Source organism: Sarcophilus harrisii, chromosome 4 (assembly GCF_902635505.1).
Source record: "Sarcophilus harrisii chromosome 4, mSarHar1.11, whole genome shotgun sequence".
NCBI lineage: Eukaryota > Metazoa > Chordata > Mammalia > Dasyuromorphia > Dasyuridae > Sarcophilus > Sarcophilus harrisii.
In genome coordinates this window covers 291,551,120-291,576,714 of record NC_045429.1, presented here as the reverse complement: position 1 = coordinate 291,576,714, position 25,595 = coordinate 291,551,120, and the positions used below count along the sequence as shown (strand labels likewise).

General features: G+C 34.3%; 1 protein-coding gene across 2 annotated transcripts in view; it reads left to right on the top strand.

Moving 5' to 3' along the window:
- The window catches only part of USP43 (ubiquitin specific peptidase 43), a 129,709-nt gene that overhangs the window by 87,914 nt on the left and 16,200 nt on the right, over positions 1 to 25,595 (top strand). The window contains exons 8-13 of one of the 2 annotated variants that reach the window (XM_003770427.3): positions 1,760 to 1,871; positions 8,467 to 8,570; positions 17,128 to 17,205; positions 17,800 to 17,926; positions 18,704 to 19,049; positions 25,145 to 25,303. In XM_003770427.3, the coding sequence (XP_003770475.1) occupies positions 1,760 to 1,871; positions 8,467 to 8,570; positions 17,128 to 17,205; positions 17,800 to 17,926; positions 18,704 to 19,049; positions 25,145 to 25,303 (926 nt within the window). Of the gene's footprint in view, positions 1 to 1,759; positions 1,872 to 8,463; positions 8,571 to 17,127; positions 17,206 to 17,799; positions 17,927 to 18,703; positions 19,050 to 25,144; positions 25,304 to 25,595 lie in introns of both variants that reach the window. The other variant, XM_031965504.1, reaches the window with a different exon arrangement.

Sequence of the window (25,595 nt, the reverse complement as noted above, 5' to 3'; positions counted from 1 at the left end):
AAAACACTAGATTGTTTATAGTTATTGATTGTTTTGTCCTGTGAATCTAACCTATTTCACTGATCAACTAGTTTATTTCTTAGCCAATACCAATGGTTTTGGTGACCGCTGCTTTATAATATTGTTTTAGATCAGATACAGCTGGGCTACTTTCAATTGATTTTTTTTTCATTAGTTTCTTTGAAATTCTTGATCTTTTGTTCTTCCATATGAATTTTGTTGTTATTTTTTTTCTAAGTCATTAAAATAAAAAGTCAAGAATCTCAAAGGAAATAATGGGAAAAAAAGACAGGAAGGAGGGGGTCTAACAGTACAAAATCTCAAACTAAACTCAAGACAATAATCATCCAGACTATGTGGCACTGGATATAACGTAAAAATGTGGATTAGTGCAGTAGTATTCATCAAGTTGTAGAATTTCATGTCATGCTAAGAATTTTAGCTGTATCAGGGGAAATAGGCTTTAGTATATTGTCAATGAAGAATGTTATAAAAATATTATGTATATCATCAGAGAGCTATAATACTGGAAAAAAAGGGTGCAAAGCTGTTGGTGTTCTTTTTCCAAAACACAGCCAGGTGATAAAAGTTCAGATCTTTTATTGTGTCCTTCAATATAGCCCAGTTAGCTCAGAGGCCTGTCTCTGCTTGGTTCCAAGAGATCTTGCAGCTTTATCCTTGGCTTCTGCCTCTGCTTTCTTCAGCCTCCAGCCAGCACCAAGTTGGAAGATGCAATGAATCTCTTGCCTCAAAGATAGGGCTTGTGGGCTTCCTCCCAGAGTGCTCCTCTCTGACCTCAGTCAATGTTCCCAAGAAAACTCTCTCAAGCTCTAAGAGCTTCCTGTATATATATGTGCTCTTCCAAAGGTCAACTCCTCCTTTTGGAGAGAGAGGGATTCTGGGTTATCTCCCAGAGTGCTCTCTGGCCCTAAGGGAGGTGTGAATTCGGATAGCTCATACTAAGCCTGAAATCTCACAAAAGTGTGAACTCCATTGAGTACTTAGATATTTATGAGCTCTCTAAAGGTGTGAACCACAAGCATTGTTTTCATCAGTTGTACTTAGTATCTTGTTTCAAGTTCTGGCCCAAAATATCTCCTTCTGAGATCAAATCAATCATATTGAACCATGCTAAATTAGATAATTATTGTCTCTATCAACTCTAATGGCTTAACACTTTGTAAATATTCCAACACAAAGCAAGAGCAAGGAATATCTGAAGTACATATTTTGTTTATATCTTTTTATTATCACAAATAATGAGATTATTCACTTGTACTTATCAGTGGTCATTTTGTACTTGTCTAAAGATTCTTCCTTGTTCTACATGTTACTGGTATTCCTGCAATAACAAGACATCTAGAGAGATGCTACCAGTATATTAATTGATTGGATCTCCTTTTAGGATTATGGAAGGATAGAGATATGATTTTCATGGGAGAAGTCATATACAGGCAAATGGAAACATTTGAGATAATCAGATCCATTGATGTCTTTTAAAGATCCAGTTATATGCCGTTTCTCCTTTAATATTTCTCCATAGCTCAAAGGTCCTTGACTAAAAACACATAAAAAACATCTGCCCTGTATCTGTGCAGTCAAAATATAATTATTGGCCATATCTATCACGTGAAAGGTACTGTGCTAAAGACAATATTTTACTGAAAACAAGAGTTTTCAGTCCTCAATCAGTTAAGACTCCCCTGCTATTATATAGTTTTTCTATTATTGAAAGAAACTTCTCTATGTCTTACTACAGATTTGGTCCACCTTTACTATTGAGAGAAGATAGAGCCATATCCTGGGACCAGCTCCGACAACAGGTCTTCAATAAAATGAGATATCTAATTAAACAGGAAGTGCCAATGCAGGTTGGTATGAGACTTCTGAAGACAGACCAGAGTGGGGAGAATTAGGATATAATTTGCTAATTAATTTCAAGGAGAGATCTTATGATTTCATGTAAGGGCTGAAGCTTTAGGATCTAGATTTCAAACTTTACAAATTTTCATTAAAGTATTAATCATATCAGTAAAGGATAGATTTTGAATGTTATGTTACATCATCATAGCACCATAATAACAACCTTTCATGGAACTGGTTTTATAAGAGAATGAAATTTTAATTAAAATGACAAGGACCAGGATGGTTCTTGGTTACCTTCCTGTGAAAAATTAGGATTTTATATTTTATATAGGATGTTATATTCAAATTTAAGGGACATTTCTTTTTTAAAGTTTGTTTTCCTGTTTTAGAAAAAGAATGCAGAATTCACAAGAAAACAATCTGCATTTGGTGGTGGTGTTACATTTGTTATCAGCAAAATCAAAATTGCACAACTTAGCATCTTTTAATCATTCTCAGGTCTGTGCAAAATTCTTCCTCTAACGTTGGTAAGGGCAACAAAACTTTGGTCTGTCCTGTAGATGTGCTCCAGTATCAGGAGCTTTCTTTACCTCCTGTAGGCATTTACAAAAAATGTATTTGTTAATACATTTTATGTGAACACAAAGACAGTTTGCAGCAGATGCTCAAACTATATTCTCCTACAAATCACATTTCCTCTAACAAAAAGTTAGAAAGGAGAGAAACATTGCTAACAGAAAGGAAGAATATGCTCTTTAATTCTGATAGCATGATAATACTATTGAATGTTCTCTTTGATTAGAGCAGGGGTTCTTTGATAACTATTTCAAAATAATTGAGTTATTTTGTAATCCTATATATTTTATTATTCATTTAAAAACATTCTGAGATGAAAACTATCCATAGGTTTCATCCAGTGGGCATGTGGTCTGTGCCATAAAAAAGTTTAAGAATTCCCTTGATTAGTTTTATTTTCTCTTAATTTTGACTTTCTTTATACAACATTGTCATTACATATTATTCTTTTGTTTCTGATATCTTTACCCTGCATCTTTCTATGTAAGCTTTTTCATTTTTCACTGGATTCTTTAAATTAACCATTCCATATAATGCTTTCCATGACATTAATATGCTAGAGTTGGGTGAGCCATTCCCTAACTTGGAAGTACATATTTTGTTTACATCTTTTTATTATCACAAATAATGAGATTATTCACTTGTACCTATCATTTTGTAGCTGTCTAAAGGTTCTTCCTTGTTATCAGCGATTTTGATGAGAACCCATGAATTAGAGAAATTAGAGATCATGCAACCCAACCACTTATTTTTACATATCCACACAAATTGCAAATTCTATGACTCCAAATAGCATATCACTGAGAGGTTAGGACTTATCTGGGTTCACACAGTCAGTATATTTCAGAAAAGACATTTGAATTCAGGATTACTGGCTATAAGGCCAACTCAGATTTCTATGTAAAATTCAAATTAGACCATCCAGCTTTTCTACAAGTGGCTCACTGAAATAGTTTTTGACTTGGAGGGAAGAACACTTAGATTGAAATCTGATGCTTGCTTTTATAATATTATTTAGTTAGTGTGACTCTGGGGCCTCTTAGCCTCCAGAGCCAGTTTTCTTATCTGTAAAATGATGATAGAAATGCTTGCTCTGAGATCAGACTGCTTAGTATTTCGTATTTGTCTTTGGCTATTCTTTGATAGCTTATGTATCTAATTTTGATCAGATTTCATATTTAGTGTCTGATATACATAAATATATGTACATGTATAATATAAAAATTAGAATTAATATGGAAAAAATAGAAATAGGGAATCTGGGATAGATTGGAATAGGGGTAATTTTTTAAGAAAAATTTTAAGTATGTGGCAAGGGGTTAGTGCTAAGGATAGTGATAGGAAAGAGGCTTAGGGATAGAGAAAGATATAAGGCTATATCAGATGATACAAGAATTAAGGATAAATTGGGATTGGTATTTTATCATCATCCTTAATAGGTTGAGCCTAGCGTTATGAATGATTGATTTATAATATTTAATATACTATAATATTTATAATATTTTAAAACCAAAATTTAATATTATCCAATTTACTATTTAATTAATTAATAAACAATAATAAAATTTAATATTATTAAAACTAGATCTTAAAAAATTGGCTCCTGACCAATGAAATCAGGTGAAGAAGATGTCAATCTGGAAAACCATATTATACGTTTTCTTTTGGATGTAAACTTTAAATGGCAACTATGGGATGCTATACCAAAATTTCATACTATGAAACATGGAAATTTATCAAAAACCTGTTGGCTTCAGAAGGAATGAAGGAGAACTTATCTCAAATATTTTTGTATTGAACAGCTAATCTGCAAATAGCTAATTTACCTGATCAAGATAAAATATATCCTATTGCTTCTGTGTTTTTGGCTTCAAACTTTTTTGTGTAAAAGAGATTCTTTACTCAATTGGCAGTGGAAATTTTATCCACAAAGCCAAATTGGACTGCAGCCCATTGAATCAAAGAGACTTGACTCTGAAAAGAATCACTGTTATTTGTAGGACACCAGATGAAAACATTCCCCTCTAGTATTGAAATCCTCATTTAAGTGGGTCTATTATCTGACAGCATGATGCCATTTAAAATAGATTGATTAAAGCTTTTAGAGTGCTGGAAATCACTGAAGTATGGGTGAATTTCCCTGATCCAGTAATTGAAGAGACAGACTTTGTAATTTTGGATCATACAAACTATACTGAACCCTTTGAGAATTCTGTCTTCTGCCTTCTTGACAAAGCAGGGGAAATAGAAAAATATAGAATAACTTGTCAGCAGCTGGCTTAGGTGGGCTAGAGAATATAACACAGTGACATTATTTAAATTAAAAATTAGTCCTAGTTATGAAAATGTAATGAGAAAATTGCAGCCCTGTAGCAGCAATTTTCCCATTAGATGTAATGTATGTGTGTGTGTGTGTGTGTGTGTAATGTTACAGGGGTGAGATAATGCATAGAATAAATATTAAAGATGACTATGTGTTTTTTATCTTAGGGCAAAAAATGGTCTTATGATTTCAGTAAAGAAGAAGCTGTAATTTTCACTCCAAAGAAAATATTATAAAACATTTAATTTTGCTCCTTTTAAAATATATACATATACATATCTGTAATTGTTTATATGCACATTAAATCTATTTTATCTATTTTTATATGTGGTAGCAGGTACTAAATAGTTCATGGGGTAAAGCTGTATATATTAAGGTACATTTTATATTACTATTTATGTCTTGCATATATCATTATGTATTAGAAAATTTTGAAATAAATCATTGTACAATACCATTTGAATAAAAGAAATATATCCATTTCTTTTAAAATCTTGAATCAATTTTGTTATTATTATCATTTTTATTATTATAACCAGAAACAGGTTTCAACTGTCCTTAAACCTATAGGACCACAAAAAAAGTTTGTCATTTTTGTTCATTATGTAATTTTTGGCTTAAAATTTTAATGGCAATAACAATGTCTACATTTATTTTTCTTCCTTTCATATTTAAAGAGTTGGATAAATTCATGATTTTTTTCCTTTGTTTTAATGCAGAGCATAAGACTTGGAAGGAACATAATTAATTATATTGAATATTTTGATCAGACTGCTTAGTATTTTGCATTTGTCTTAGTTTCATTAAAGCTTATGAAAATGACTCATTTTCACCAAATATAGTGTGCTATTTATGAATATGAAATATATTTCAGGTTGGATATTTGGCAACAAAAGGGCAGATAGTAAATTATTCAAGTTGGGCACATCTTTTTTGATTGTATACAGTATATATTTTAGAAAGTGGACAAGAAATGCTCAAGTAGCAAACATTATCCATAAAATGGCAAAACAAGAAGGTAATTATCCTTTCCTTGTATTTCTCCTGTATCTCTGTTTCTTCAAGGATTTCTTCAACATATAGAGTCAGACCTATTTTACAGTAATGGATGTGGTGTGAAACTGTAGATAGATAGTGGAACAATAGATCTCAATATTGTTAGATACAACCTTAGGTGTAATTTACTATTTAAATTAGTTAGATGCAGATTACTTTTTAATCAGGATCTTTCAGGATGTTGCTCTAATTGTTTGTGCTGGATTGCTTGTTTTTCACCTTTCACTTCTGTCTTTGGATTATGTAGTTTCTCCCCCTCCCCACACTGCCCTCCAGAGTTGTCCTTAAGTTCTAACCCCAAATTTAGCTTCTTTTAATTATTTAACTCAGTTGATTTGTCACTGCCTGGATCCCTCACCCAAGCAAATACTCTACTCTGGTCTTTCTGAACATTACTGAACTACTATAATGTCCCAGCTAGCTCTCTGGAGGGCCTCAGGATCAGTCAAACTCTTTGGTCTTTAGGAGGAGAAGTGAAGGAAGCAAGCAAGCAGGCTCATCAAAGATGGAATCCAGACTCTGGAGCCTGAAGTTTTTCCTCCTGAGCATGCTGTGACAAAGAGCCTCTGACCCTCTCCCTCATCCCTCCAATCCTTGCCTACCATTACCTCACCACAACACATTCAGCAAGTGCCATTGTGAGGAGAGCCATCATATCACCATATCATCTAAGTATATGTTTATAGAACCATTATCTCATATTAAGGCTAGTGCCTTAAGTACTCTGCTGTCTTAGATTCCAATACACCTTTTCAGAGTTCTAGCCCTCTATAAGCTACCCCCACTCTTCTTTTGAATCCCATTCTTGAAGCTTCCCAGTTATCCAATAAGTATATTTGTAATTTGATCCAGTATTCCCATAACAATTTCTTTTTCAAATTCTTCAAACCTCTCTTAGATCCCCTTCAGATGAGATTTGGACTTGATTAGATACCTCTCTCACTGATCATCAATTCTTATTTATATGGAGATTTTTATCTTGGAGTGAAAGGAACTCGTGTATCTCCTTATTTGTAATTATGCATTCCTAGGGTTTATCTATGTTATTTCTTTCTAACTTTATGTAAAAAGCCCTTACAAAAATTTCCTCTTACCTTTAATGTTCTTTTTTTCATTCATTTTAGGCCAATAGCTAACAATAGCAGTGTCCTTACTTAGTCTTTCTGCCATTACAGAATTACTAAAAATAACTTATTTAAGTAGATTGAGAATTTCATTTCCTTCTATAAAATAGACCCAGTCCACCTTTTTAGTTTGTCTCATGTGTTTCCAGTGCAAACCCTTCACATACACACACATACATACACACACACAACCAGATTGATTTGTCCACTTGGTCCACTCATTGTGCCTTCAAATGTGCCTTTACAGATACCATATTCTAACCTGCTGTGCCCCTCCCCCCTCCTTTGTACATAGCTGTAGGAGGAAATCCCATTATGTTTATTTTTTGTTGATGACAAGGGGAAAATGCATTGACTGGAAAAGAGAAACATATTTTTAAAAGATCTCTTCTAAGAATTTTTCATGGCTATGTTAAAATTATACAAAATTCTTTAATAAATGCAATCAGAGAGATAACTATTTTTATTGTTAACATAAAAAGAAGTGTATAAAGTAGTGGGATATATGAAGAAAATAGTTGTATCTACACAATCACATGAAATATTGAAGAAATCCTTGCAGCATTTAAAAAACACACAGAAGTAAGCAGAAGAATATTAAAAAGAGAAGCAGGGCAGTTTTATTACTCTTATGTTAAATTTAATATATATTATCTATCTATATCTATATCTATCTATCTCTCTCTATATACATACATATGAGTCCACAGTTTCATATGCAAGTTTTTTCTATTTTTTTTTTTAATACAGTGAAATGTTCATGTTTGTTGATATTAAATTTATAACAAAAAAGAACATTTAATTAAAAAAAAAGTCTATAGAATCAGAAATCCTGGTTATCGGGCTGGGCTACTTTCCTGTCAGATAATAGAGTTGGATAGAACCCTGGAATTATCTAGATCAACTCTTTCAGAGAAGATATCTGAGGCGTATTCTGACTGGCCAAGTTACTTGACTAGGATCACACACTTTTATAACATTAACTATTAACAACAGGTTGCTAGCTCTTAATCTAGTCAGTAATACAAAATAAGGAATTAGAAACTTGAATCTTTTGTGTTCTGTGAAGTGCTCTTGACAGTATACCTTACTGCCATTCTTTATCATGTGACATTTGTCTTCACTGCATGAATGGGATAATCTTCAGGTTCTTATTAGATGAAAATATCAAGAACATACAAATAAAAACAAGTTGCTGTTGTCTAGGGGTTATAGTGGTTGCTTTTCTAACAAAGTATGGCAAAAAGCATTTACTATTCTGTTGAATTACAGTGCACACCATAACTATTGCACAAATACTTACTTCAGTTCATATTTCCCTTCTATAAAGGAAGCATATCTTCTAGTTTGAAAATGCGTTGTCTGATCTAACCCTAGTACATAGGCTATAGTTTGTACTGAAAAGAAAATTAGTAAATTGAGTCTATCTGGTTAATGCTTTATTTTAAACTTAAATAATGAATTAAATCAGGACTTTAGTAATATCCAGAGGACTCATCTTTTCCCTTTTTGCATTAGCAGAGTTTGGGGTCATTGTTTGCTGTTCGGGTTGTAGGATTATCCAACATCTGCAGCTACTTATCTCCACAGGACAGCAGGCCCCTCTTTCACTGGGCTGTTGAAAGGTAAGAGAATTTTTCTAGATGATACAAGAGAATGAACAATATTCCTTATTCCAGGAAGCTCCTTGGAGGGGGTGCAGTGTACTTAGCAATACAGAACATAGTTACCAGCATCTGATTAACAGAATCATGTTCCCTAAAGTAAGATATGGTCAATTTGACTCTGTTCTCCTGTTTTTTCTAGTAGTTATAAGGACCCTTCTTTATGATAATGGAGGTCTTAAAACCCCAGACTTGGATAAGAAAAGGAGAGGAAGGGTGTTTAAAGAAAATCCTATATACTGGACAGCAACTCAGGCAACATTGTGCAAACCTAACCTACTTTGGCATAGGAAAAAATTTATTGTGAACTTAAGTTGAGTAATAGAGACTCATTTGCTATGGCAAATGGGCTATTAAATGGAGGTCATTTCATTGAATCCTTTTAATATAAATCACTTATGTTTAATAATTAATACAATCTTAATAAACTTCTTATTGAACTTCAACAGATAAAACAGTCAAACATAAAACTTTGTTTTTGATATATTGGGTAGTAGGTAATGACTTAAAATTATTGAGTAGAAAAGGTGACATGGTTAGATTTTCACTTTGGCAACTGAGTGGGTAATAAATTGGCATAGAGGGAGACCTGAGGCAAGAAAACCACCTGGAAGACTATTGTAATAGTACATGAGTGTAATAATGTGTAAGTGGAAAGAAAAAACATGAAAGATATTTTAAAGGTACAAATCATGAGATTTTACATGGAAAGTGAAAAGATTAGGATTATATGGAGGGAATAAAAACTGAGGCAAATATCAATATGCTTATGAGGGTGGAGACTGAGAGCTTACTAAGGACAGAAGGGAAAGAACTAGCAACCTGTTGTTTTTTGTCCACTGATCCTGCATCCATAGAGACACAGAATTTTAGAATCAAAGGAATCTTAGAGATTATCTAAACAGTATTTAAGAAAGGATCCCTACTGTAATATATCTGAACATAGTAATCTACTCTTTATTTAAAGACCTCAAATAAAAAGAACCCACTGGAGAACTCTAAATTATTCTGTCAAGCCTAAATTGGCCTCTTTGCAACTTCTACCTGTTGTTCCTGATGCTGCCCTCTGGAATTAGAGAAGAACAACCCTAATTCTTCTATATGATATACTTCAGATACTTGAAGAAATTCTGTGCTCTTTGAATCTTACCTAGGTTAAACAACTCAAATTTAATGAGTTAAATACACATAGGTTATCCCAGAGTTTTATGGTCTTTTCTCTTTTCTTTTTACATTTTTCCTATGATCTCATAGCTCTAGTGTGTTCAACTATCATCGTTATGCAAAAAAATTACCTTATCTATATTTCTAGCCTTCATCTATCTCCAGTGCTGTTTTTCCCAACTACCTGCTGAACATTTACAAGGATATTCCACAGGAAGCTCAAACTCAATATTTCTAAGAGAGACTTCATTATATTTTCTTCAAATCCACCTCTCTTCCTAACTTTCTTGCTTTTGTACAAGGTACCACCGTCCTTTTAGCTACCAGGTTCACAACCTTGATGTTTCCTCAACCTCTTGCCTTTATTCACCCTGTCAAATGCCGAATCTTGTTTATATCTTCATAAAATCTCTTGCATTTCCAGTTATGCAGACACCACCCTTGTTCAAGTTTTCATTACTCCCTAGTTGATCTTCCCTCTTCAAGTCTCTTTCTTCAAGTCATCCATCATTCAGCTCTCAATTTAATTTTCTTATGTACATACCTGACCATGTCATTACCTGTTATGGGCCAGAATTTGAAACAAGGTGCTAAGTCACTAGAACTGAGAGAGACAATGCTTATGTACTTAGTTCACACCTTTAAGAGAGTTCATACCTTTAAGAGAGTTCACACCTTTAGAGTTCACATCTTTAAGAGAGCATATAAAGAGGATCCCACTAACGGGCAAGCCCATAGAGACTCTGGGAGATTCACAAGTCAGGATTCACTTCAGAAGATTCACAAGTCAGAAGCCCACAACCCCACTCTTGGAGGAGGAGTCAAGATGCATTCCAACTTCAATCTTTGTGCTAGCTGGAGACATTGGGAGCGAGAGGCTGAAGCTGGCAGAGGCAGAGGCTAAGGACTAGCAGGAAGAGTTCTTGGAACAACAAGGAAATTTTGTTAAAGAGCTAAAGTAGAATTTCAGCTGAAATGGAACAGATGTTTAGAAAACAGCCTTCTGTTTCTCTTCAAGGAAAATGTGTAGAGAGCATTGTCAGGATTATGAAAAGCCAAGGTTTGATTATAATTTGGGAGCAGATCATTGAACTTTTAGAAAGTGTGACAGTACACATCTCCTTGGTTCTCTATGGAAAAAGAATTTGATCTAGAGGAGTGGAAATTAGTAGGAGAGCAATTATGTCAATTCTACAATAAAAATGGACCTGATTCAATTTCCAAAGACACACTTAATACATATAATTTAATACAACTGGCTTTAAGAAATTATATAAGTGTTAGAATAAGGAGAAAGAAGAAAGAACAGGAGGGGGAGGTGCCAACTAAACTAGGTGAAAAGGATAAAGAATCAGATAAGAATGAATAGCAGAAGAAATTAGATCATTCCCAATCCCCTGACCTACCTCCCTCAATTAACCCTTCATGAGTGGAGGGAGAAAGAGGAGGGGAAGAGGTAGTAATGCAATCAGAACAGCTATTAAGCAGCCTATGACAAGATTACAAAAAGCACTGGTCAAGGTAAAACATGAAGGACAGGATGTATCTGATTTTATAAATGCATACCCTCTGGTTGAAGAGCTTGATTCTTCAGGTCAAAAAAGGAAAAGATACACTCCTTTTTATCTGGAAAAAATTAAGGATTTGAAAAAAGGTTGCACTCTTTATGGGGCTACATCATCTTATGTTAAGATGTTACTAGATAATTTGTCTTATGAAATCCTAACCCCTAGTGATTGGAAATCCATAGCTAGGACATGTTTAGAACCTGGACAAAACTTGTTCTGGCTTTTGGAATATCATGAATTATGTAGCATTCAAGCCCACGAAATAGGCAAACAGGAGTTAATGTACAAGTCACTTTTGACCAACTAGCTGGTGAAGGTCAGTATGGAGAGAATTCAGAACAGATTTATTGTCCCATACTAGTGTATGAGCAAATTTCTAAGGCTGCAATAAAAGCTTGGGGTTCCCTGCCAGGACAAAAAGATCAAGGGGAAGCCTTCACAAAAATAGAACAAGGTCCCAATGAATCCTTTGAAGATTTTGTGGGATGTTTGCAAACAGCCGTCACAAGAACTATTAGAGAATGCAGCTACAGAAATAATGACCAGACATCTGGCTAAGGAAAATGCTAATGAGATTTGCAAAAGAATTATATGGGCACTATACAAAGATGCTCCTTTAAAGGAGATCATAAGACGCTGTGCCACATTGGGCACAAATGCTTATTATACCCAAACTATGATGAACATGGGAAGACAGGGTTCTTCTTGGCAAGAGACTTCTAGAGAAAATCGTTGATGTTTTCAATGTGGAAAACTAGGACATCTTAGAGCTCAGTGTAGAAATGGAGATAGAGTGAGAAGACAGACTGAGAGAAGACCTAAAATCCCATGTCCAAAATACAACCAAGGCTTCCACTGGGTCTTGGAATGTAGATTGATCCAGGGAAATGAGAGGCGGAGCCCAGCTCCAAGATATCAATCAAAAGACAAGTGGGGCATTTTGGCAGCTGAGTTTACACCCAGAGAGTCTTTAGAAGGTCAGGACTCTGATGTGATCAATCAGCTGAAAAGCAATCAGATAGCAGAAAGGGATTACAATTGGGGAGAATACAGGCTTTTTAAACCAATAGGGCAGTATCCAGTGCTAGCAGCTCCAATGTAATTGTCAGATGATGAGGAGAGATTTAGAAAGTGGTTAATAGAAGGGAATTAGATAGGTTAACTGTCTAGGAGAGAGGGTTTGCTTATGTTCCTATAGACAGAGAAGGAAACAAATGGAGAAGGAAACAAATTGGTGGCAATAAGCACCTGGAGAGACATAGAAAAGGAGGAAAATCTCAAAACAAAGGAGAAGAGCTAAGAAACATCTGACACTGAAAGAGCATGGCTGATAATGAGACTGTTAAAGAACTTTAAAATCTGCAGGAATCATTGGATTCCCTAACACAAGATGAGACTGTTTCAGGACTTCAAAACCAGCAGGAATCATTGGATTCCTTGAAATGAAAAATTGTTGATGAGATTATTGCAGAACTTCAAAACTTGCAGGAATTATTGAATTCCTGGCACATGAACTAATAGACAATGGATTCCTTTTGGACTATTCCTAGGATTTATGGACATGTATAATTCCTCATGTTGATTCATGTTATTTGTTATATCACTATTAGCCTGTGGTACTATGTGCTTATATAATTTATGTAATTATGTGTAATACCTCCCCTATTGATGGATTTATGTATACCTGTTTCAAGTGAGCCCTTTTAGAAAACCACTAATCTGATTTGATTTCCCATTTCCTTTGGTGTTTTCATCTCCCTGAGATGTCAGGGAGGGCGTGATCACCTCCTTTTTAGGTGTTTTCACTCCTTTTGTGAGCAGTCAGGGAAGGCATGATCACCTCCTTTTTATAGTGTTTTCACTCCTTTTGTGAGCAGTCAGGGAAGGCATGATCACCTCCTTTTTATAGTGTTTTCACTCCTTTTGTGAGCAGTCAGGGAAGGCGTGATCACCTTCTTTTTTGGGATTCTCACTTCCTTGAGAAGTCAGGGAGGTCATAACCACTTTATATTCTGAATCAAAAGAAAATGGAAGATGTTATGGGCCAGAATTTGAAACAAGGTGCTGTCACTAGAATTGAGAGAGACAATGCTTATGTACTTAGTTCACACCTTTAAGAGAGCATATAAGGAAGAGCCATTAAAGAACAAACCCAATAGAGACTCTGGGATATTCACAAGTCAGGATTCACTTTGGGAGATTCACAAGTCAGAAACCCACAAGCCCACTCAAGATTCTTTCCAACTTCAACCTTTGTGCTGGCTGGAGACATTGGGAGCGAGAGGCTGAAGCTGGCAGAGGCAGAGGCAAAGGACTAGCGGGAAGAGGTCTTGGAATCAAGGAGAGACTTAGGCCTCTAAAAAAGCTAACCAGGCTATTTTGAAGGAGACAATAAAGGATTTAGATTTTAACTCCTGGCTCCATTTGAGGTGATTATTGATCTGAACTGAAACAAAGACTGCTTCCAGAAGCCCCCCAAGAAATCTGCTCACAGAGAACATTATATTTTAGAGAAGAGAACATTACAATTACCCAACACATGTGTTGGTTCCCTATTCTAAAATTGAATAGGAATTCCCTTATATGGTTTTTAGCTTCAGTTTTCTTTTTCATTTTTGTTATACATTATTCCTCTTTGTGCATATTAGGATATAGTCAGATCTTTTTTGCCATTCCTCATACTTAATATTCAATCTCTTGTCTTTCTGCTTTTATATAGACTGTATCTCATACTTAAAACATACACTTTCTTGACCTTTGCCTCTTTGAATAACTTGTTTTATTTCCATCAAAACTTTATGAATATCCAGACTCCATTTGAAGGCAAACTGATAAGGAACTCACTATCTTCTAAGACAGCTGTTGCACTTTATTTTTAAGCAGTTTTTCCTTATGTTAATCTAAAAGCTGTTTCCACTTGGCTTCAACATATTCTTCTTAGATCTACTCAAATAAACTAATTGGAAAAAAATACATTTCTTATTTTATCTAATTTTTTTTATTTTTAGAGGGGGGGGATTCAAGTCTATGAGTCAGATTGTTGATCAAGCATATGATTTTCTTAGATATTAATCATCTGTAGTGTGCCAGGTACTGTGCTAAGTGCTGGGAATACAGACATAGAAAGTAAAACAGGAAGGAACTAGCATTCCACTGGGGTATATGACTTATACCTGTGTAAGTATAGACAGAATAAATACAAGTTGACACAAATTAAAATTCTGAGATTAAGAGGTTTTGGGTAATTAATAATTTATTAATTAGATTAGCCAACAATCAATAAATTTATGGTGACTGGTTTCTCATGAGAATTACTTGCTAGATTGTTGGAGTTGTGAACGAATCCAACCATTCTGGAGAGTAGTTTGGAATTATGCTCAAAAAGTTATCAAACTGTGCATACCCTTTGATCCAGCAGTGTTACTACTGGGCTTATATCCCAAAGAGATACTAAAGAAGGGAAAGGGACCTGTATGTGCACGAATGTTTGTGGCAGCTCTCTTTGTAGTGGGTAGAAACTGGAAACTGAGTGGATGCCCATCAGTTGGAGAATGGCTGAATAAATTGTGGTATATGACTATTATGGAATATTATTGTTCTGTAAGAAATGACCAACAGGATGATTTCAGAAAGGCCTGGAGAGACTTACACGAACTGATGCTGAGTGAAATGAGCAGGACCAGGAGATCATTATATACTTCAACAACAATACTAGATGATGACCAGTTCTGATGGATCAGGCCATCCTCAGCAACGAGATCAACCAAATCATTTCTAATGGAGCAGTAATGAACTGAACTAGCTATGCCCAGAAAAAGAACTCTGGGAGATGACTAAAAACCATTACATTGAATTCCCAATCCCTATATTTATGCACACCTGCATTTTTGATTTCCTTCACAAGCTAATTGTACAATAATTCAGAGTCTGATTTCTTTTTGTACAGCAAAATAATGGTTTGGTCATGTATACTTATTGTGTATCTAATTTATATTTTAATATATTTAACATCTACTGATCATCCTGCCATCTGGGGGAGGGGGTGGAGGTAAGAGGTGAAAAATTGGAACAAGAGGTTTGGCAATTGTTAATGCTGTAAAGTTACCCATACATATAACCTGTAAATAAAAGGCTATTAAATAAAAAAAAAAAAAGAGAGAGAGAGAATTACTTGCTAGAACTTCATGACATAATACCCAGAAATTTATCTTTTTCAAATATCTTTTCCTTAATTCTATTTAATACTAATTATCTCTCAAACTTTGAAACCTATCCTTTATCTTTCATTGTTCACGATTCCCTGCCTAGGTGGCCCAAGTTTACATTGCTGCAAAAGTATAGATTAACCTCCATCTAGAGGTTAACTGAGATTTCTCAGAAACATCCTAATATGATCAGTGATGATTATCTAAGAGATATAGCTATGAGAGCCAAGGAGACTAAATAACCTTTGTGGCCAAGTTCACAAAAAGTAATTAGTCAATTTAGAATCAATTCAAACAAGCTCAGGTCTTCTGTAATGAACCTCAATTCTTTATATAGAATTACTTGGCAAAGGAAGAAAAGGGGTGTGTGTGTGTGTGTGTGTGTGTGTGTGTGTATACGCATATTTATATGTAAAAGGAGGAAGTTAACTTTTTGTAGTAAACATCTTTTTTTAGCCTTTTTAAAAAGGCATTGGGAATGGGATAGGCTTAAAAGTAATAGCTTATATTTATATCATATTAATAAAAAATAGGAATGCTATATTCTGCATTTTAGGTACAAGTTTTCCAGAAATATTTGTTAAAGTTTAATATTCTAAATCCAATTATTGTTAGTTCAAAGAGAAAATGTGCAAAACAACATACTCTCAAACACCTCTCTATCCAAAATGTTACATTTTAGGTAACATTTATAGGAATCTTGAATGTGGAAAAGATTATACAATACTTTAAAATATAGTTTGAGAGTAATATTCTAGAACAGTGGTCATTTAATTTTCTGTAACTACTGGAACTCTTTCTTTCTTGACCACTTCTCTCAAGTACTGAAAGGGCTTTTTCCATGTATTCAACATGTCAGATTCTATTGAAATGGGAAAGACAAATGATCTTAGTAGGCAAGAAGTATTTTTAGTTCCATGTTTGGTTGCTACCCTATTCCAATAAATATATATGCTTTTTTATTTTTCCTAAGAACAGTGAAATTTAACCAAAGTTTCACTTTTTTTGTTTTTGACCTCTCATACACTTTCCTAAAGGGAAAAACCTAGAAAAGATTTTAGACCTAAGAAATATTATTTCTTAATAGCTTCAGTTGAACTAAAAAGGAAGGTTTTGATAAACTTCCAGGATTACTTTTGTTTTATCTCATTTGTATTTCATAGACACTCAGAAAAGGTAAGTATTTGCTTGAGGTCTTATAGCCAGTAATTGGAGAAATTAGGGTTTAAACCCAGATGTCTTGATGAGTATATTATATAGGCTGTAGCATAATGAAAAGAGTATTAGGCTTGTAACCACCAGAAACCTAGATTTAAGTTCCCAGATTTCTTGTGAGAATAAAGTGAGCTAAAGTTTGTAAAGTATTTTGCAAACCTTATAAAGGCAAAACTATATAAATGTTGGTTATTAATGATAATCATAATTACCACTTAACCAAGGAGTCTTATCTTTGATAAGCATGTGTACTTGTTTTGAAAGGAAATACTAGGTTAGGTGAATTGCTGAAGTCAAGATATGGGAGTGAAAAATTATTTACTATGGTTCTATGATGGATTTTTCTGCCCTTTATTTTCTTCTTAGGTCTTTGAAACTCAGCAAGCCAGGAAGTCCCCCACATATCAAGCTGGCAGTAGAATGGGATAGGAATATCAAACAACTGTGAGTTCAAAGTATTTCTTTTATTTCCAAAGAATTTTTTTTTCTCCCAGAGAGGAGAAAAGATAGCACCCTGGCCAAGAAACTCATTCTACCTTGAGCTTAATTCTGCTTTTAAATAGAAATGTTAAGTAATATGTATCTATGACAGCAATATATCTATTTCTATATACCGCTCAGTGTGATATGGAGTAAAATAGCTAGTTTTAGATGTAGGAAGACATACATTCAAGCCACACTATTTGTGTAAACCTAATCAAATCAAGACTTCTTGGTGCTTTCAAGGAACAATAATTTGGAGAACAGTTGCTTCTCTGCATTGGAGTCTCCCATGTGGAATTTCCCTGTAATAACAAAATCATATATGCACATCAAAAATAAACAGATAAATAAATAAAATCTATACTTTTAAGGAATCTTGGTAAGAATGGTTATTACTCTTGATTTGAAAGAGAATCAGTCATCAAAAAGTTGTTTGTTGAAATTATAGGAGCCTATTGTTGGGGGAAAATCTTGTGCCCTAACCTGAGTAACCTTTCACCTAGCCTTTTCTCTGTCTCTCACTTTGTGTGTGTCTCTCTCCCTCTTTCCCCACAGCTTGTTTGGAAATATTCAGGAAGAAGTAGTACGAGATGCCCCAAGTGTTCAGCTCCAACAGCAAGCCCATCAACAGCCCAGCTGTACCCTAAATGAATGCTTTCAGCTATATACTAAGGAGGAACAGGTACTGCCAACCAACATGGATCTAGCTAATCCTCTTTGAGGACTTAAGGAAAAAGATTTTACTGAAATACACTTCTAGACGAGGTACAAGAAAGTTCCTACTGTTTTATTGGGTATGGTTTTTGCTATGTATGAAGCTATACAGAAGTAAATAGTTTTCATGCAAGTTGACATTGCCAAAAATAACTCCACAATTATAATAATTCCTTTTTCCTAAGAAAAATCATAACAAAAATAAAATTGGTGGAGTCAGAAATGAAAGAACTAAGAAGAGGATATAGAAGCAAATAGGATTTTTAAAAATTATGTTGTTAAAGTACTTGAATGTATCAATACTTTTAGTGATATGAGTCCTCCCTCTAGTGGTACTGATATTAACTCATCCATACCTTCTTCATTGTTATGCTTCTTGGCCATGCCCTCTCATAAATTTTCATAGAGGCTTTGCCTAGAATGCTAAAGACCTTACTGTGGGTAGCAATACAACTTCAGGAAATGGAACAAAATTAACATGCCCTTCAAAATGTAAATAATTGAGAGTTTATTGTATTATATATGATCTCTCTTTAAGAGTTTTAGGGGCAGCTGGGTGATGCAGTGGATAGAGCACCACTTAATCTGATCTTAGACACTTAACATTTCTAACTGTGTGACCCTGGGCAAGTCACTTAACCCCAATTGCCTCAGGGGGAAAAAAGTTTTAGCTATTTGAATATTTTGTTGATGGTTCCTGAGAGTAAAATTAAAAAATACGTGCAAAACAATTTTCTTTTTCCAGTTGGCTCCTGACGATGCATGGAAATGTCCCCATTGCAAAGTCCTCCAACAGGGAATGGTGAAACTAAGTTTGTGGACATTGCCTGATATTCTCATAATTCACCTCAAACGATTTTGTCAAGTTGGGGGGAGAAGAAACAAGCTCTCCACTCTGGTGAAGTTTCCTCTCTATGGCCTCAATATGGCTCCCCATGTAGCCAAAAGGAATTTTGGCCAGGAATGCCTGAACTCTTGGCCATCTTGGGAACAGGCATCTTGCCTACCTAATAGCTGTTCTTTTGACTTCTTATATGATTTGTATGCTGTGTGTAATCACCATGGCAGTATGCAAGGTGGACATTATACAGGTGAGTCATTCCTAATGTTGAATTCTTGCTGTATATTTCTTGGTGCTCATTTGCATAGCAAGGAGCCTTTAGATTTGGTTCTGCCATAATCTATGGTACTGTATGATAATTTGATATGAGGAAGAGAATTTATTTTATAAATACAAATGACATTTTAAAATGTCTTTGCTCACCCCAACAACCTTTCTATTTGACTTGCACTTGAAATCTGTTTTGTATGTTGTCTTCTGAATTATAGTGTGAAGTCTTTGAGAGTAGGCTGCTCTCTCTTTTCTACTGTATTTGTTTGTATTTTCAGTACTCTGCATATGGGAAGACCCTAATCCTTTTTTTGTTCGTCCATTGTGAGCATCTAATTCTATAAGAAAAAAAGATATTCCTTAGTCATCTTGATACTTAAATCATAGCTAGAATTTATGTAATATTTTAAGATTTTCAAAGCCTTTACATATATTAATCTTATTTGATCCTATTTATATAAATGAATTTAAAAATTCTGTCATCCTCAGCTGAGCACAATTATCTTCACTTCAGGAATTTGAAAAAAAGGGAGAGAGGAAATTTGAGCAAGGCAATAAATAGAGGAATCCAGAATTACATTGTCAGTTAAAGATTAAGAACAAACTTTCCTCAGCCCACATTTCTTCCTTATATAATAATTGGCCAACTTTGAAGATCCAAGAGCACTGAATTTATCCTATTCCTGATGACACTTGAGAATTTTTTTTCCCTTGTTAATATGTAGGACCCATTTCATCTCTTCTTTGTAAAGATTTTTGAGTCAAAGCTGCAGCTAAATAGTGTAGTGGATAGAGGACTTTGACCTGGTGTTACTGAGTTCAAGTCTAGCCTTAGACACCTATAGTCTGTTTGACAATGGACAAGTCACTTGACTACTATCTTTAGTTTTGGAGATAAAAATAGTTTAGGAGATGATAATAGAACCAGTCTCCCAGGGTTCTTGTGTGGATTAAATGAGATAATATTTGTGAAGTATTTAACACAGTGCTTGGTTCATAGTAAGCTCTTGATACTTGTACTTTTCTTCTCCTCAAGACTGCAGTTTTTAGTTGGAAACTAACTTGCTGTCTTAACTGTGTTACTTTTAAAACAGTAAGAAAATGTAAGTAATGTAATGGAAAAGTATCATAGAAGTTATAGGGTCGAATAAACGAAAATTCAGATGTCGATCACTTCTTTTCCTTAAAATTGACTTAAGTGCTTTTAAAGAATAATAGTAGGCAGCTAAGTGGCGCAGTGGATAGAGCACCAGTCCTGAAGTCAGGAGGACCCGAGTTCAAATCTGGTCTCAGACACTTAACACACTTCCCAACTGTTGTGACCCTGGGCAAGTCACTTAACCCCAATTGCTTCAGGGAACAAAAAAAGTAAAATCAGTGAAAAAGTTTGAAAAGTTGTCTATAGACTGCCATGATTTTCATTTTCACCTGATATGCTGACTCTCCCACAAACATGAATTCTGAAGCACTTTGAGCTTCTCAAGAAGATGAGGTTATTATACATATTATTATCAACCTAATATTTTTCAGAGTCTTACTACAAATATCCAAATACTCAGAACTCAAATGTATCTGTGATCTCATTGCTATGTATGTACCTTGAATAATTAATACATTGATACAGATTTTTACCTCATTTATACCTACTCCTACTATGAGATTCTTATCCATGTCTGTCCATTGGTTTTCTCTTGCTCTTGCCCCACACCCAAGCAATCTTCTTTTTTAATCATCTGTTTCTTTGATAATGTTCTTTACAAAGAATTCACCCAGTACCTCGCTATTGTTCTCTATGTGGTATCTGGTTCTAATTATTGGTTACTTTAGTGTTCTATGACTTTCAGCCATTTAATAACACTTGTAATATATTGATATTAAAATATGACCTTCATTTCAAGGAAAGCTCTTGAGGTCATTAAAGTGGGTGGCAATTTTGGTTGGCAATACAATTTCTCTCCTTTTGACAAATCAGAAAGCTCACAGAAGTAGAGTAAGGAATAGTTAGGCCAAACTTTTGAGTGGTTACAGATCTCATCAAGAACACTACAATATTCTGAGATTTGATGCAGCCAGCATAATGTTAACTAAAAGCAAGGGGAAAAAAAAATTGGAAAACCTCACCATTCATCTTCAATTTGGATTCTATTCACGAAGGTTGAACATCATTAGAAAACATATCTCGCTGTTTTTATTTTGCTTCATATTAAGAGTCATCAGACAAGGTCATCTCTGTTAAATCTGATGGAATTCTGCATAGTTTTATTGGATGTATGAGAGAGAGATTTTGTTGATGTCTATAATGTATCATTTTGTTCTATCACCTAGTCAATAAGATTTGTTTGTACTACATGATGGGTATTGTCATAGGTATTATAAATATTAAAACAAAAATAAAAGGAGCTTTGCCCTCACAGGACTTATAATATATCATGGGAAAAATACAAATTAAATGTCTTTTTCATTGTCAACAAATAACAGTAAGGTCTTATACTTTCTATGCCATCAGCTGGTAAAAATTTGATCTACTGGGATAGAGAGAGAGAGAGAAAGAGAGAGAGAGAGAGAGAGATAGTAAAGATTTGATCCACTTGGATGGATGGATTATAGATAGATTAGATAAGATAAATAGATAAGGGAAAGTCTACAAATAACCTGGTCAAAAAGCCTTTTTGAAACTAATAACCTAATTAGAAATGTTTTTGATACTGTGTAAATTAATGTAAAAGTTTTATTTAGAGAGGAAAGCAGGCACATTAATTAGGAATTGATGATTTTTTCAGTTGCCTAATTGTTAATAGGATCTGAAATTGTCTCCATTCCTTTATTGTTTTTCCCCTTCTTTACATAGCTTATCAGTCAAACCCTCAAAACCTCCACAGTACAAATCTCCTTTATATACACTTGATCTCATTCAGCTCCTTTTCCTATTTTCTTTCTTTGTTGTTGTTATTGTTGTTCTATTTCTGTCTCTATAAACTCATCTGGACCTGTGATGTGAGTGCCCAAATGTTGTTTATATTTAAGAGTTGGTTGTAGTAATTTTTGTAGAACTTTTCTCATCTTTTGTTGAAATCTTTCTAATTTCATCCTCAAATGAGAATGATTTTGCTCTGTGGGGTGTCTTCCTAAGCATTTTTAAAAATTCTTTTATTTTTAATCTGAGCTTGATGAACATTAACAAAAATGCATCAATATGTACAAAAAAGAAAAGAAGATTGTATATAAAACTGTGACTATTACATGTAAATTTTAAAATATGTGGACCTTAAATTTCACACAGTAATATCAATATTGTCTTATTCGTCTGAATTTCATTCTGTTGTGTTTCATGAATTTAATTTTTTTTTATTTTAGTCATTTCTATCACTACTCCCTTCACAACTCCCTTTATTTCTTCCCACAGCTTTCTTCTTCCCGAAAATAAAAGCTCTCGCTCATTCTGTACTTTCTCTACATAATCGCTCTATCAAGAAGTGAGAAATATAATTTTTTTATCATTCTTTTGAAATCATTAGTCATTTCATTGATCAGACTTCTTAAATCTTTACATTTTTCCTTTATAACATTATTATACTCATTGTATAAACCATTGACATATTTCCACTTTTTTTATTCTGTCACTTTTTATGGGCCATAATCTCTGTTTAGGACACATTGCTATTCTATTGCATTGAGTTGTCATCATTTGTTCATATATCCCTCAAATGAAAGGCATCCATTTTATTTCAATAAATCAATCAACAAAATCAAATCAACAAAAACTTATTAAGGGCCTAGTATGAGCTAGTATGAACTCTATGGTATCTATGGTATATCTACTATGCTGGATACTAATAAATAGTTTCCATTTCATGGCTAAAGCAAAAAAAAAAAAAAAAAAAAAAAAAGCATTTCTTTGAGTACTTTGTATATATGGATCTTTTCCCTCTGTCTTTGACATTTTTGGGGTAATGGACTATAGAAGGTACTGCTAGGTCAGAAAGTACGTACAATTTAGTGACAGTTGGAGAATAGTTCCAGATTACTTTCCAGAATTGTTGGACCACGTAACTCAACCAAAAGTAGGCAGGTATGCCTATTATCTCACAGCCTTTCTACCCCAACTGTTTTGTCATCTTTACAGTATGATGGGTATAAGGTAGAATTTTAGAATAGTTTTTATTTTCATGTTTATTGTTTTTAGTGATTTGCAGATTTCCTTGAACATGACACTACATTTCCTGTCTGTGTACTATTGCCCTGGTTATCCCTCATGCCTGGAATGCTCTTCCTCTTTACCTCCACCTCTTAATTTCCCTGGCCTCCTTCAAGATGGCTTAGATAACATCTTTAGCAGGATACTTTTGTTCTTAGTATCATCACAGTGATTGTATCTTCCTCTCTGAGTTTACCTTCCAGCCATTATGTATATATTTTAAATGTATTGTGTCGTGTTGTTTCATTCATTAGAGTGTGAATTCCTTAAATGTCTTTTTCATCTTTCTTTGTATGCCTAGTATTAACACAATATCTAACACATGGTATTTCATAAAAGCATGTTGAAGGTTTGGCTGGAACCTTCTGAAGCTTGTATTCTACTAGCCTGAATAATGTTTTGTTATTATAATCGGGAATTCTGGGTGATTTTCTTGTGTTATTTCCTGCTCTATGATATTAATTTTTTTTTTTAATGTTCTTTCTGGGAAACATATGACTCTTAGGATATTTGTACATATTTTGTTTTCAAAGTTAGTCACTTTGGCTTGTTTAAAAATTCATGTGTTCTTTTATCATTGTTTTATACTTCTCTTCTACTGGATTTTCTTCTATTTTTGTTCCAAATCTACTAATTTTCTTTTTGAATTTGCTCATTCAATTTTTAAATTCTACATTGAGAACTCTTAAGTTCTGACTAATCCCTTTATTATAAATTTCTCCTTTTGTATTTTTCATTTCTTTTGAACCATTCTGTAGTTTTTTTGTTCTAGTCCCATACTCTCTTAGGAAGTCCATAGGATTCTCTGCATTTTGCCAGATATTGATTTTCTTTCTTTTTTACTATAATATTTATTAAAATAGCTTTGAATATTCTTTCATGGTATACTCATCTATTAGAATTTTCTCTGTGGATTTATCTGTGTGCTTTGGACTTTTATTAAGAATTTTTCTCTTAAAATGATCTTTGGTATTTCAGCCTTTCTTTATGTTCTGGGGCCATTTCTCTTTCTATCTTTTTTTAATGTATGTCCTCAAAATTGCCTCATTCTCCTGTAATTCAGGGATATATGATTTGTGAGTAGATCTGGGTCCCTTCCCTGATTCCTCTTAAGGTTTCAGAACTGGCTCCAGTTGAGTTTCAGTATCTTTTCCTTTAAGCCTGCACTAGAATCCTACCAAATTCTTCTCTTGGCTCTCCTTTCCTTCTTAACTAGGCTGAAATAGCATCTGTGCTTTTGTACTATGGGAGAAGGCAAGGGTATGACAGAAGTCAGAGTCTCAGAAGCAGTGAGATAAATCTATTGATTTAATTGTGTGCTTTAGACTTTTATTGGGAGCTTTTCTCTCAAAAGGAGTAAGAAGTCCCAAGGTGGTTTGTGCTTATAGTGTGAAGTCTGGTAGGAAAAGGAATGTGAATTAGCACTATGTTAATTCAAAGATCTTACTTTATTAAGGAAGCACCATTTTCTCATCTGTGAATAAAGCTATAATTACTCTTGCACGTAACTCTTTTTTTAGGCACTAACAGAAAGGATTCAGGCAAGTTGATTAAAGGGTCATCTTACTGGTCCATTGACTTGGAAATCTAGCATCAGAACAGAATTCTGGAGCGTCTTGCCAAAAAGGGAACTTAAAAACTTCCAGAATATGAGTGACTATAAGAATGATCATAATATGCCAAGTTATCTATGAATTTCTAAAAATTATAGATAAGAATATTTGTTTTGTTTTTTTTCCTCTTGCTGAGTTCAAATTTGAAGCCTAACATGGACTGATTTCTTTAAGAATCACAGTTCCTCTTTGCCTTATATAAGTGGAAAAATACTTTTTGCCTCTGAAAGCAGTAATAATTGAGACTTGGAGTTTTGTACTTTACAGCCTACTGCAGAAACTCACTGGATGGCCAGTGGTACAGCTATGATGACAGCACAGTAGAGCCTGTTTTAGAAGATGAGATCAGCACCCAAGGAGCCTATATTCTATTTTATCAGAAAAGGAATATCATTCCTGACTGGTCAGCCAGCAGTTCAATGAGAGGTACTGTAGCTAACCACAAGAGGGTATGGGGAGAAAAAATGATCCTCCAAGTTCCTTCTTATTTTCTTCCTAAAAAGTAGTACACCTGTGCAGAAGAAAGATCTGAAGAAAGAAGCATAGAAAGATGCTGAAAGAGCCCTAAAGATTGTAGTTGGTGACTATGGGTCTCATTTGCAGGGTAAGGGGCAACTACATGCCATCCAAGCCATTGTGTCTGCCATTTCTGATTAACAACCTTTTTTGAGCCTATTTAAAAGCCAGAGGCATCAGTGGATAATTTAGCTTCTATTCC